The following is a 13,983-nucleotide window of genomic DNA, read 5'->3' on the forward strand; positions in this document are numbered from 1 at the left end:
GTGGGTGGCGGGACCGCCGAGACGCGCACTACCCGGCAGCACCCCAGCTGTTCTGTCCCAGGCGTCCAGATTCAGCCGCTGTTGAAACTGATCAGCGGCTGATTCCAGGAAGCCCGGGGCAGAGCAGCTCTGCCTCCGGCTTCCTGTAGTCAGCCGCTGATCAGTTTCAACAGCAGCTGAATCTGGACGCCAGTTCCGACTTGCATACAAATTCAACTTAAGAACAAACCTACAGTCCCTATCTTGTATGTAACCCGGGGACTGCCTGTACTTTATATTTTCATAATTTAACAATAATCCAGTATTGTTAGTATAAGGTACAATACAAATTATTGCTATGGACCAGGAGGAGTGGGAAGGGGAAATCCCCATGGAATTTTATTAAAGGGTTTTTTAAAGATATGACAATTATTTCCATAAAATGAGCGCACTACCAGGAAATGAGGACATTTACAAGTAAAAGCTACCCATTTGATGTCTCTAAGAATAACTTGAATATGTGAGTCAACACAGAAAATACCTTTGTGCAAGCAGAATTCAGGTGCTTAAACTTTCAAAACATAGCCTAGATTTTCAAGGAGCTTTTCTTTATTGCTCAGTACTGACAACAAATAAAATAAATATTTATGGCACCTAATTTTGTGCATCTGAAAAAACAACGAAAATTACATGCCTTCTATCAGTAAAAACAACTAGGCTTATAGATGTATTGTAGATGTTAGAGTAGCAGCAGCAGAGCAATAATCAATAAACATAGAGAAGAAATTGGAATTTCTAATGTTTTCCCCATGAGAGTCAGACAGTAAGTGCACTGGAATACTGCAAACAATATAAAGTAGCAACTTTTCCTTTTACCGGTTCCAGTTCAGTGTGTTATTTAAATATGTGCCTAAATCTCATGCATCTTGCTGAAATAGGACCTGAATGCTGAACACTTATAAAATACTACATAAGTTAAAAAACCCTTTGTTTATGTACACTTGTTAATACATTAATTTACTGTTTGCTTACTAGTTATATCTTAATTGGGCAGACTAATCTAATTCTTCTTCTGATGGCAGTGTTTATAGATCTGGATTTTCTTTTTGGTCGAGATTTTGATTTTTAAAATCTAGCATTAAAAATGGCAAAAACCAAAACAGAGAGATATCCAGTGTTGAAAGTACCACATGACAAAACATCAAGATAGTTTTTAATACATTCCATGCATGGGACTGGTTAGTCTTGATTATACTTTCTACAGTGATTAAAAATGATAACATTAAAACCAGCAAAACACTAAGGATATGTCTAGACTGCAGGCTTCTTTCGAAAGATCGCGTCTAGACTGCAGGCGGATCTTTCGAAAGAGCAATCCGCTTTTTCGAAAGAGAGCACCCAGCGAGTCTGGATGCTCTCTTTCGAGGAAGCCCTATTTACATTGAAGAACGCCTTCTTTCGAAAGAGGAACTTTCGAAAGAAGGCATTCTTCCTCGTGAAACGAGGTTTACCGCCATCGAAAGAAAAGCCGCGTTCTTTCGAAATAATTTCGAAAGAACGCGGCTTGAGTCTGGACGCAGGGGAAGTTTTTTCGGGAAAAGGCTACTTTTCCCGAAAAAACCCCTGAGTCTGGACACAGCCCAATACTCAGACAAGCCATATTAGTTAAAAGGATTTTTCTACTTAATGATTAGCTGTCAGTAGTGTTTCTACTACACAGCCAGACTGCAGTATCTTAGCAGATTAACTTCCAAAAAGTGTGCTCTTATGGATTGTTAGACATTTAAATGAATACAATAAAGTATATACATACTCAATATATTCCCTTTTGTTTTCATTTGTTACCGTGATTTCTGACCCATTTGGTTTCAAATCGACTTGATATGTCTGTATTTTAAAAGACAAAAACAAAACATGAAATTATTTCTTTAAGATCTACTAACTTTGAGCAGTGTGTTAAAAGTTCATTGGAAGACAGTTATTACATAAGTATCTGTTGAACTAAACTCTCTAGTTTTCAATGTGTTTAAAAGTAACTAATATGCTAAAATAGTTAATGAGACTTTTATACTGAATGCCAAGATATTTCATATTTAAAGCTGGCATCATTAGGACAGACAATAAATTAGGTCATTTATATATTGAAATTATGAACTGTATTTCATTGGCAAGCAAGGCAGCAGAATTGTATTTTGTGTTTCCTATTCAAGTTAGTAAAGAAGTTAGTAAAGAATTAAATTAATGATGCTCAGTAGGGAAAAAAAGCGTTTGTTGAGTCATGAACACAGATTGACAGTGAAGCAGTTTTTGGATTACCACTGCACAATACCTTGGACAGAGTCTCAAGCTTGCGATGGTGGCCATCTTGTACTCTAGCAACACAAGGGACTACAAGGTCTACTTAACTAACTGGTGCAAGATTTCTCCAGCATGGCATGGCAAGGCAAACCCCTGGGCAGTAGAGGGAATAGTTTCCAGTGGTGACAGAAAACTAGCCCTGGGGCCATGGCAGTTAGGGTGTGTCTAGACTACCTAGTTTTGTCGACAAAAGTGGACTATTGTCGACAAAACTATACCAGCGTCTACACTACCACTGAGTTCTGTCGACATAACGTCGACAGAACTCAGCAGTTTTGTCGACGCTGGTATACCTCATTTTACGAGGCATAACACCTTCTGTCGACAGAACTCTGTCGACAGAATGTGTTATTGCCTGTAACATTGCGTCCAGACTACGGAGTTCTGTCGACAAAGCAGCTTGCTTTGTCAACAGAACTCAATGTGTCTGGACGCTCTTTGTCAACGGAAGTTTTGTTGACAGTATCTGTCGACAAAACTTCCGTCGACAAAACGCGGTAGTCTAGACGTACCCTTAGGCATAAGACACATGCTTTAAGTAGGGACTCACCCAGTCTGTGGAGGGACCAGGATTGGGAGCTATCAAGGTGGCACCTTTACTCTCTACACATCAGCTGCTTCAGGCGTGGGGGCTCTATATAGACACAGCTGCTTTTGGTTTAACTCTTGATTTTAAAAGACCACTGAATTGGTTGAATTCTCTCTTAAAAAAAATCTTTGAGACCTCCTGACTTATTAAATTGAAAAGATGAATCCAGGTTAATAAACATTCTTGTCCTACAATGCAAGTTTGGTGTTGCCCACTACCACGCTGAAGTCTGGATTGTTCTCTTTCCTTCTTCTTTCATGAATGTTTCCCTTTCCCATGGACAAAAGGGGTGTCATGTCACTCACTTCCTTGGCTCCATATCCCCCTTCTGCAGATTCCACAGCAGAGGGGAGTGCGCATTTCCCATGACTGACGGGTGACACACATCATCCCTGGTGGACCATAGGTGAAGAAAACAGCTCCGGGAGCTCCCCACAGGAGTTGCCAGAGCCAGAGTGTACAATTCCTCTCTATACAGATCTGAGGCACCCTCCACAAAGGAAATCTTTAGCGGTTAACTAATATTGAATGGTTTAGCAGGAGGGAAGTGATCAGAACACTAGCTCAGAATATGAAGAATCACTTGGACAATGAACATGTTCTACTTCTGGCAAAATGTGGAACAGCCCTCTCAAGAGCTAGACAAGTATTTTGAAGAATTTTAAATTAGCAGACAGTATAATAACCACAGACACTTTGATTTGGAACAGGTGCTACCACAAAGCAGGCAGAGTTGTTATTAAGCACAAAAAACCATAAGGACAGAATTCTAAAGAATGTTGCTGATGATTGTATAGTTCTACTAGAAAGTGAGGCAACCTAAATGGGGAAAAAGGAATAAAACTGAAAACTTTTTACTGTATTTGTTTGCCACTTATCAGTAGATCCTTTAAAACAAGAACGTTGTTAAAATTTACAATAAACTAAAAGAGATGGAAACTATGATCTGAAGAAAATAAAACTGACAGGAAGAGTTCAACAAAAGTTACTCTGGATGAGCACTGCATAAGCCAGAGAATGGTATCTTAATTAAAGAATGGAATGGCAGATTGAGCACAAGAAAAGTTGTCAGACAATATATGCCCCTTAGCAGCAGCTTCAAAGTTGAAAAAACCAGCAGGTAAGTTATGAAGATGAATACTTTGTCTTCAGGCTATTCTCTCCAGATTCCTGAACAAGACTCAGGAACAGCCAAACACATCCCCGAGAGAAGCCTCTGGAGTATGAGTCTGAATTCACATTATATTGGGACTGGACTCTAGGGCTATGTCTAGACTGCAGGCTTCTTTCGAAAGAGGCTCTTTCGAAAGCATCTTTCGAAAGAGCCTCTTTCAAAAGATCGCGTCTAGACTGCAGGCGGATCTTTCGAAAGAGAAATCCGCTTTTTCGAAAGAGAGCACCCAGCGAGTCTGGATGCTCTCTTTCGAAGACGGCCTCTTTACATTGAAGAACGCCTTCTTTCGAAAGAGGAACTTTCGAAAGAAGGCGTTCTTCCTCGTGAAATGAGGTTTACCGCCATCGAAAGAAAAGCCGCGTTCTTTCGAAATAATTTCGAAAGAACGCGGCTTGAGTCTGGACGCAGGGGAAGTTTTTTCGGGAAAAGGCTACTTTTCCCGAAAAAACCCGAGTCTGGACACAGCCTAGGTGTTTAGTCAGAATGTGTGATTACACCTACAGTGATTTTCTCCTGCAGTGCAGGTTATGAACTTGAACCAGGATTCATTTTATGGGAGACAAAGGAGGATGGCACTAGTTTAATTTAACCTACTATTCTGCTCCTGGCACACTCCCCTGCTAAATCCTGGGCTGTGTCTACACTGCACCCCTTTTCCAGAAAAGGGTTGCAGATTAGACACTTCAGAATTGCAAATCCGTGGAGGATTTAAAAATCCTCCGTGGCATTTGCATTTACATGGCTGCCGCTTTTTTCCGGCTTGGGGATAAGCCGGAGAAAAGCGCCAGTCTAGACGCGATTCTCCGGAAAATAAGCCCTTTTCAAGTAGGAATAAGAAATCCTCCGGAAAAGGGCTTATTTTCCGGAGAATCGCGTCTAGACTGGCACTTTTCTCCGGCTTATCCCCAAGCCGGAAAAAAGCGGCAGCCATGTAAATGCAAATGCCGCGGGGGATATTTAAATCCTCCGCGGATTTGCAATTCCGACTCGTCACATTAGCATCCCTTTTCCGGAAAGGGATGCCAATGTAGACGTAGCCCTGAAGTTTGGTTTTGCTGGTATAAAACTCAGAAAGTGAATCTAGCCCATATTTGGTTCAACCTTGTACTTCACTCTCAGTATCCTCATTTCAGAAGTCCCCAGTAACTGGGGACACAATAATAAAGTAAGTACCTAGTAAAATGGTGCTGAGGAAAGAGATTTGATAAAAACTATCAACAGTATGGAATGGACACACACAAAGAGCCCAGAGTCTCCCTGCTATCCAATACCTAACAGTCAGAGAAGACAACAAAGGAAATCTCAAATAAAAGAATAGCATTAATCTTCTGGTCAAAGGGGATAAAGATATTCAGAGCCCAGACACAAATAATGTCATCCAAGAAGAGGTGGATGGATTTTGTGGCTTGTTTATTTCTCATCACGAGAAGCTACATCACATTAAGACAATGACAAACAATATCTCAGAGCCATTATAGCTCTGAATGTAGCAGAGTTTTTCATTTTCTGTTCTTGAAAGACAGCTCCCCAGCACTTTACATATTTATAATAGCCACCCCATGTATTGTAAGAACTATCAAAATCCTTCCCACGTTGTTCACTAAAGGAGAAGTAACAGATGTGTGAAATTCTATTACTGTTCTTTGCTTCTTGGTTTTTATTCTATATGCATAGCCCAAAAATATACATCAAGGACAATAACAAATTCAGGAAGCAAAGATGTCTCCCTCTCTGGTCTACACAACTTCCTTAAGGATTTAATTCCATCACTTACATCAAGGGATTCTCCAGGATGCTAATTCCCCAGAGCACTTCAGTGTAATACAGTGAAATTAGCTACTAGAGAAAATGTGGCCATCGTATCACTTAACATGTTCTATATCTTCTTAAGGCTTTGACTTGCTGCAAGAGGCGATGCAAGCATTTTGTCTAGTAGAGAGTTTCATTCAGTCTCAGACTGAGTTGTGATTCCTCATTCCCACAACAGGCCCTATACGCATCACTTAACTGCTTCCACTTGTACCTTCCTAGGGAAGGAAGAAGTGCCCTTTTTAAACGCCTTTTCTTACCATGCCTAACCCCAGTTTGCGGCAGTAAGATTGGAAATACTCCCCACCTGCCACCGCTACTTGTGGGGATTTCTCTGCATTAGTGGGGAGAGTCTAGCAGTCTGAAAGTTGAGGGGGAAAGTACTAGACCTGGAGCAAAGGGAATGTTTTCAATTCTACCACAGGAGAAAAGGAGATGACAAGCAGCAAGTCAGGCATGGCCATCCCCCCTCCACCAGTCCCAAATGGCATGGCGAGAGCAAATCTACTGTGCCAGGAGAGGCACTTAAAGGTAGAATGCTGTTCAGATAAGGCTCATGGTAGTCAGGTGGGGAAATGTGAGGGTTAGAAATGGATGCCCAGCATGGCCTGTATCTCTCTTTTCCTACCCCCAGGAATTGAGGAAGTTCCTGCCTTATGTGGCTCTCCTTGAGGATAAATGGGATTCAAGGCTCAGGTGCTAGGTCTGGAAGGTTGCTGGGAGAACCCTGGACTTAGTCTCCCCAGCCCTCAGCATCCTTCTGGGAAACGGGGAAGTTCTGGCCTTTGTGGTACCCCCAGGAAGAGGAGGAAAGAAGAGGCTGCAAGGGCCAGGTGCTAGCCTGAGTGTGCATGGGGGAGGATTTCAGAAGTAGGGAAGCCTGCTGCCGTTCCTGCTCCATGTGCCACTAGCACAGTGTGCTGCATTTGGGGGAAGGGAATCCAGCCCCAGCTCTCACCCCCTCTCCATGGCACAACTGCAGTTAGGTTGCAGGTGCTCCCAATTAGCCTGTGCTGCCTTGGCAGTGGTGCAGACCAAACCTTAGAACAGCAGCCCCCTAAACTGTGGGGTGTGCCCTCATGGAGGAACACTGTGGGGCGTGGCAGAGAGGAAGCACTACCCATCCCCGTTCTGTCCTCAGCCACAGCTCTGGCTTTTGGTTACAGCTCGGCACCTGGCTGCAGGCCCCACCATGACACTGTCACCAGTGCCACCCCCAACCTTGGTCACTGGCCACGGCTCCACTCTTGGTACCAACCTCAATCCCTGAGTGTGGCTTCATTCTCTGCAGCCCCAGCCTTGGTCCCTTACTCTTGTTCACACCTCCCCCGAGCTCCATTGAGGGAGTGGGCCAGAGGGGGTTGAACTGACTGCAGACAGGGGTAATATGCGACTGTGAAAAGTTTGGGGACCACTGCTTTACAACATTTGGGGTACTTAGTTACTCTGGTAGGCTGCCAAAGTTTTCCTGGAAAAAGGAAATCACAAGCAGGAAATAAGAGTTTCTAAGCAAAAGTTGAACTAGTTGCCCACTATTACCCTGGATGGCTCATATCTTCAACATCTATTAGAGTTACAATTTAAGAGTTTCTAAGCAAAAGCTGAACAGAATTTCATGAGTCAAAGAAAAGGCACTTTGGGAACCTTAGGATGGGTCCTCCTGCTAAATATCAAAGGCCTGATGCTAACAGAGATGGTGCAAGGGTTCCTAAAAAGTGTCACAAGAATCTTTTATAATGGAGAGTGTTAGGAAACGTAAAAATAGTGTTTGCTACCAGCTCCCACAATAATAAGCTGGTTATTGATCTAGTTTACTTTCAATAGTTCCTATATAATTAAAAAAAGAAGCAAACCCCATAATCACTTGGCACCTTAACTGGTAGTCGCATCACAGAGATGAATGTCTGCATTAAAACATCCACTCTCTCACCCAGAGGTTGAAAGCTGAAACACTTTTCCAGCTGGAAAAAAGTTAGAGAAGTTTGTGCACACCACTATTTGCCATGCTGTCTGCTTTCTGCAGCAAATATGCCCACAGTTCATCTCCCAGAGTATTTCTGTGTAGTGACCTTTTGACCACTAGACTTAACCATAGTCTTAGCTGACCCCTGGAGAAAGAGGACCAGGATCTGAACCCTGCATGGCTGTTGGCAGTACTGACCATTCAGAGTTAAAAGTTCTGATTAAGTTCCCAAACCACAAATACTGCCCAGAACTTGTAAATGTTTGGTAGTAACTGACAAGGAAAGAAGGAAAGATAAGCTTGAAGCTTTGTTTTCTTTTTTAACCAATACACACCTGTCCAAAGTTTTCCTCATCTATGCAAAACATGAGATCCAGCTCCGTAGGGTCATTTTCCAGGATCCATTTCAGAGAATTGTAATATTCACTATCCTGCAGTAACAGAACAGGTTACCATTAAGCACTCTTTGAAAAATGCACACGTTATCATATACTTGACATTACATACTATAATCTATAGCATTAAAACGAATACACTGATTTAGAGCGCTAGAAATAATTAAAATGGATTGCAATTTCTCATATTTCTTATCGGATTTAATTTTGCTATAGCTATAACATGGAAATCAGCTGCATTATTAATTTAAATGATTCCTGAATACTGTATTTTCTGTGGTCACACTCATGACAGTATAACTTAGTCAAAAATGAATCAAATTACGATGGTCAGTAATAGCCCAATAGTGTCATCTCATTCAGTGTTGCAAAGGTGATACCAATTTATTAAGTTGCTTTAAATTGAAAAAAATCCACTAACTACTAGTTGCCCACTATTACCCTGGATGGCTCATATCTTCAACTTCTATTAGAGTTACAATTCAAGAGTAAGAAAAACAAAGCAAAACAAATAATGAAAACTGCACCAGGAAAGGTGATAAAAAAATTAATGTGTCCAAGTACAAGAAGTGAAAAAAGTGAAAAGTTTGTTATTAACTCAGAATAAGTTCAGAATACAGTTTACTCATTTATTTTTAATTGGAGAAGTAACAAGCCAAACTAGTAAGTATGACAAGGAGCATGTATGAAGCAGCTGAACAGTATTTTTAAAGCAGTATGTTCACTGTACAATGAGTCACCGACAGAAAAATAGCAGTGACATTATAGAACATTAACAAAGATCAACTGCATCTTGCTCCTCTCTCACTGAAAAAACTGTTAACAAGATCAAGAGTTGTTGCAGAACTAAGAATTAGTCAGACAGCATTGGTTTTACATCTGGTTGCAAGAACAAAAGAAATAACCCAGTGTGGTTATCACGACCTTAAACCTCATCCCAGCACATCCCTGAGATCTGTTTGCATGACTGAGGGAATGGAGGAAGACGCTGAAAGAAGAAGGAAAAAAGCTTCTTTGGTTCTTACAAGATCGCTCTGGGGCAGAAGCTGAATGACACTGAAAAGCTGAGAGGTAGAAAAACAACAGTATCATTCTATTGGGTTAACAGTGACCATTTATTCCTGGTTGTGGGGCAGAGCTGAAATCTGGAATTTTTCAACTTCAGCAGAGCAGGTAAATCACTGGGGGAGAGAGGAGGAGGAGGCGGCAGCTGGGCTGGGAAGACCTCAACCAGTGGCTCCTGCCCTGCACTGGATTCAGCTGCTAGACCTATCTGGGCTGTGGGTCAGGGAGGACAGATCTTACTCTTTCCCTTCAAGCAGTGGCTGGGACTGGGTTAAGACCCAGCCATAGAAACCTTCCCCCAGCTGCAGGAAGCTCTGCATCTTCCCCATTGGGCCCCATCCTTCAGCACCTTGACCTCCCATCTGAATCCCAATCACTTTCCTCTGGATCCCCCACAGTGAGCCGTGTGCATCCAGATGTGTCCTGCAGCTGAACCCCGCCCTCCCCTCACTGAGTTGCCCACATTCAGAGTGCCCCACCCAGAACTCTCTTATCCCAAAACCGGATCTCCCCATACTAAATTCCTCCACACTTGGATTCTGCCAGGCTGAGACTGTCTTTCCGTACCTGACTCAGGGGCTAGGGTTGGGCATGTGAGAGAGACTGTCTCTCTCCTTTACTACCTGGATGCACCTGGTGTGGAGGAGCAGGGCCCTGTGTGCTTCTGGGGCAGGCCTGGCTCTTATACGTTGTCAAGGTTAGGTTCAGTCCCACTTCTGAGTGTCTAGATGGGCAGAGTGATCTTCCATCTCCCGGTGCAGCCAGTGGCATATATTCCCCTCTGTTATGCTAGAGTCCTAACACATTCATTCACAATATGCAAAATGTGCAGACTTTATTTATTTATTTACTTTTTTTGTGGGGAGGAGGGGGGCACAGAATTCCCACAGGAATAACGTAAGGCAGAGATAAATGTTCTGCTCTAGTCAGCACTGGGGTTAGGCTTTACATAGAGTATTCTGTATAATTCTGAGTGCCACTCTTTACAAAAGATGTGGATAAACTGCAGGAAGTCCAGAAAAGAGCAACAAAAATGATAAACAGGCCCAGGGAATATGACCTATGAGGAAAGAATAATTTAAAAAAATAAAATAAAAAAAACCCAAGCATGTTCAGTATTGAGAAAAGACAAAAGAGAAGAGAACATATTGGAAGAGTGTTATCAGGTTAAGAGGATGGTGAGAAATTACTCCAACATCCCACAGCCAGTCCTTCAGTCTCTCCAGGGTCTGTGCCACCCAGGCTGTCGTGGTCATTTAAAAGGGCTTAGGACTCTTGCCATTGCAGCTGCTATAGTAGTGACAGTGGTGGCCAGAAGCTCCGAGCCCTTTTAAATCATTGGACTCCAGGGCAACTGCCCTCTTCCCTCTCCCCTCCACATCAGTAACGCTGACATCTACTAAAAATAAGAATTATTCTCCAAGTTCTCACTTCTAACGTGTGTTTGCTGCTGTGTAATTCATTAGATGTATTACCTTTTATATATTTCCCCAGAGAAGAAACTCATGTAATTGACAACACTAATCAGCTATTCGCAGTGTTCCTGTAGCCATATTGGCCCCAGGATATGAAAGCAACAAGGTAGGTGAGACAATATCTTTTATTGGATTAGTTTCTATTAGTGAAAAAACACAAGCTTTTAAGCTCAGCAAGCCAGACCTGAAGAAGAGCACTCTGGCGTGCAAAACTCTGTCTCTCTCACAAAAAGAATCTGATCCAATGATAGATATTACTCCTCACCCATCTTGTTCCTCTTAACATGAAAAGTCTTTAGGGTTCACTTACCACTGACTCCATGTCTTTCAGCGTTATTTGTTTCCCTAGCATCATCTTATAAAAAGGCCGGATGAAGAAGCCTAAAAAAAAAACACAACACAAGAGGCACAAGTGAATAGACTTAATTTTAAACGGTAGTTTTTTGTTCTGCTAGCAATCTGCAGTACAAACAGCTGACCCAGCTCATAACACTGCTAATACCAACATTCTTTCACATCTTTCAAGGAAGGAATTCCATGAAGAAATATGGTGAGAATTAAAAAAGGGGAAAAAAGCCATATTGCTATCAGATTAACAAGCGTAAAAAAAATGTTATTAGCAGCAGTCGCATGGGTAATACATGCGAGTAGTACGAGTACAAGCATAGGACCTTTCTTGGGGATTAACCATTTGCTAAGAGAAATAACATCCTGAAGTGAAACCAAGGGTCTGTTCATTAACCATAGCCATTCATTGCAACCATTCCTAGGAAGCATCCTATGTTAAAATTACTGTTGTCATTAAAACTTATCTCTATCCCCAGCCTTCCATTCACCACCCACCTAGCATCCACATCCACTGTCATTCTCCTTTGGAGAAAATGAGTTTCAATAGCACTTTTACTCCTGCCAAAGCAGCTGCACAGAAAATCCATACTTTAGTATTATATTTTGCCTCAAGGTGATGATCTAGCTTGAGGCAGTTCCAATCATTAATAAAATCTTCCAGGCAGTGGAGGTAAGAGTAACCCCGACTACTCTGAAACCACAGCTCAAGGCATAGAATAAATCTGTTCAGTTTTAACACAGCATCCTGTTGCTTTAGCTTGCCAATGACAAAGGAATTTGTCTCCATTAATGCAGATACAGCTGCTTAAAGGACAACACAACTTTCTCATCTTTTCTGTAAGTACAGAAATTCTCCACTTATGGAGCTACAGTGTAAGAGACGTAAAAGTTTGGAGTATTTAGTTCCAAGGTCTGAGTTCTCAGTTTATGGGGTGCCATTCTGTTCTGCAAAGTGACCATAAAAATGACATTGTGCAGGGGCATGGTTTATTGTGCCTTAGTGGACTCGCTTTAGAAACAGTCATCTTTGTAATGGCCTGCATATTCTAGGGTCCTAAAGCCAACCTGGAATAGGTCTCTCTCTTACACCACATCAATAATAAAGATACCATAGATCATTTTATGCCCTCACTGATACCTGTGCAACCTCACAACTTTCACCTGTGGCTGATTTAAAACACAAAAAAATAATTCTGTGGGTGATACACAAACAGGAACAGAATGTAGCTCACTCTCTTCTAGCTATGCTGGCTCTGCAAGGTCTCACAGTAAAAGTCAATAAAAATTACACATGCCATAGCAACCTTTAATATTATTATAAACTCACCATCTAATAGCTTCCCATGAAACACTGCCAGGCCAGCAACACGTCCAATAAATGTGAAATAGGATAGATGATCTTCATTACACAGACCTGAATTGGGATTAATCTGGAGGGTATAGTTGTCCCTTTTTTATTGGAAGAGAAAAAAAAAACCCTGTTTAAATAATCAAGTGGTCAACATTAGATATGTTAATAAGTAGTTTGACCTAGGGGCAATTATTTTCTAGTTCTGCAATCAAGAAGCTCAGTATTTTAATTTGTCTTCATGTGCCTTAGCTGCAGTATCTTGCTGCTTGCTAACAGGGCTGAAGGAGTTTGAGTGCTCATCTGAAGAAGAGGATTTTGCCCACACAAGTTTATGTTACTCTATATATTTTTTGTTAGTCTCTAAGGGTATGTCTACACTAGCACCCTCTTTCGAGAGAGGGATGCAAATGCAGACATTCAAAATTGCAAATGAAGCCAGGATTTAAATATCCTGCACTTCGTTTGCATACTCGCGTTATGGCACTATTTTGAAATAACAGACGCTGTTAAGATGTGGTTATTTCGAGAGAAAACCCTTCTCTTGAAATAACCCTTATTCCTCATAAAATGAGGTTTACCAGTTATTTTGAGGGAAGGGTTTTCTCTCGAAATAACCACGTTTTAACAGCGTCCATTACTTCAAAATAGCACCATAACGTGAATATGCAAACGAAGCTCAGGATATTTAAATCCTGGCTTCATTTGCAATTTTGAATATCTGCATTTGCATCCCTCTCTCGAAAGAGGGTGCAAGTGTAAACATACCGTAAGGTGCCACAGGACTACGTATCGTTTTTAAAGTTATAGACAAACATGGCTACCCCTCAGACTTTTTAATATTATTCTTATTCATATAAAGTTTTTTTTTTTCAATTCGATCTTAACAGAGAGATGGTCATGGTGCTTGGTCCTGCCATGAGGGCTGGGGACTGGACTTGATGACCTCTCGAGGTCCCTTCCATTTTTAGTGTTCTATGACTCTATGGGTACAGTCCTGCAAATTGACAGATATCTACTTTATATGAGATGTGGATACCCGCTGCTCATTTTTGTGGATATACATGTGGCAGTACATAGAAATTTTGTATCTATAACACTGCAAATTTGCAATATCCACTTTATAGCCACAGGTATCCACATCAACAGATGTCAGTGTAGATAGCCATGGCTCACTTTTGTGGATACCAATGCAGATACAAATTCTGTACCCACGCCGGGCTCTAGAGATGGGTGACTGGTCTCCACAGCAATCTCTAGAATGAAGTGGGAATATTCTTTTCACCCAGTTTGTATGCTGGGGGGAAAAGAAGGACACAAGGACAAACAAAAGGGGGAGCTGTAAAATCATGAAGCATGAATAGAAAACAACAGCTTGCTACAATAAACTTAATGATCACATAACCTTTGCCATGTGTTTGTTCACAATCGGAGTCCTGAGCTCTCTGGATGATAAAAGTTTAAATAAAAGTGACAACTA

General features: G+C 41.6%; 1 protein-coding gene across 12 annotated transcripts in view; it reads right to left on the minus strand.

Moving 5' to 3' along the window:
- Positions 1–13,983, minus strand: part of NEDD4L (NEDD4 like E3 ubiquitin protein ligase) — a 296,429-nt gene that overhangs the window by 14,474 nt on the left and 267,972 nt on the right. For all 12 annotated transcript variants that reach the window (XM_075932622.1, XM_006116559.4, XM_006116558.4 and 9 more), the window contains 4 exons: positions 12,483–12,604; positions 11,118–11,188; positions 8,208–8,303; positions 1,793–1,866 (listed from right to left, as the gene is read on the minus strand). In XM_075932622.1, the coding sequence (XP_075788737.1) occupies positions 1,793–1,866; positions 8,208–8,303; positions 11,118–11,188; positions 12,483–12,604 (363 nt within the window). The remainder of the gene's footprint in view (positions 1–1,792; positions 1,867–8,207; positions 8,304–11,117; positions 11,189–12,482; positions 12,605–13,983) is intronic.

This window comes from Pelodiscus sinensis, chromosome 6 (assembly GCF_049634645.1).
Source record: "Pelodiscus sinensis isolate JC-2024 chromosome 6, ASM4963464v1, whole genome shotgun sequence".
Taxonomy (NCBI): domain Eukaryota; kingdom Metazoa; phylum Chordata; order Testudines; family Trionychidae; genus Pelodiscus; species Pelodiscus sinensis.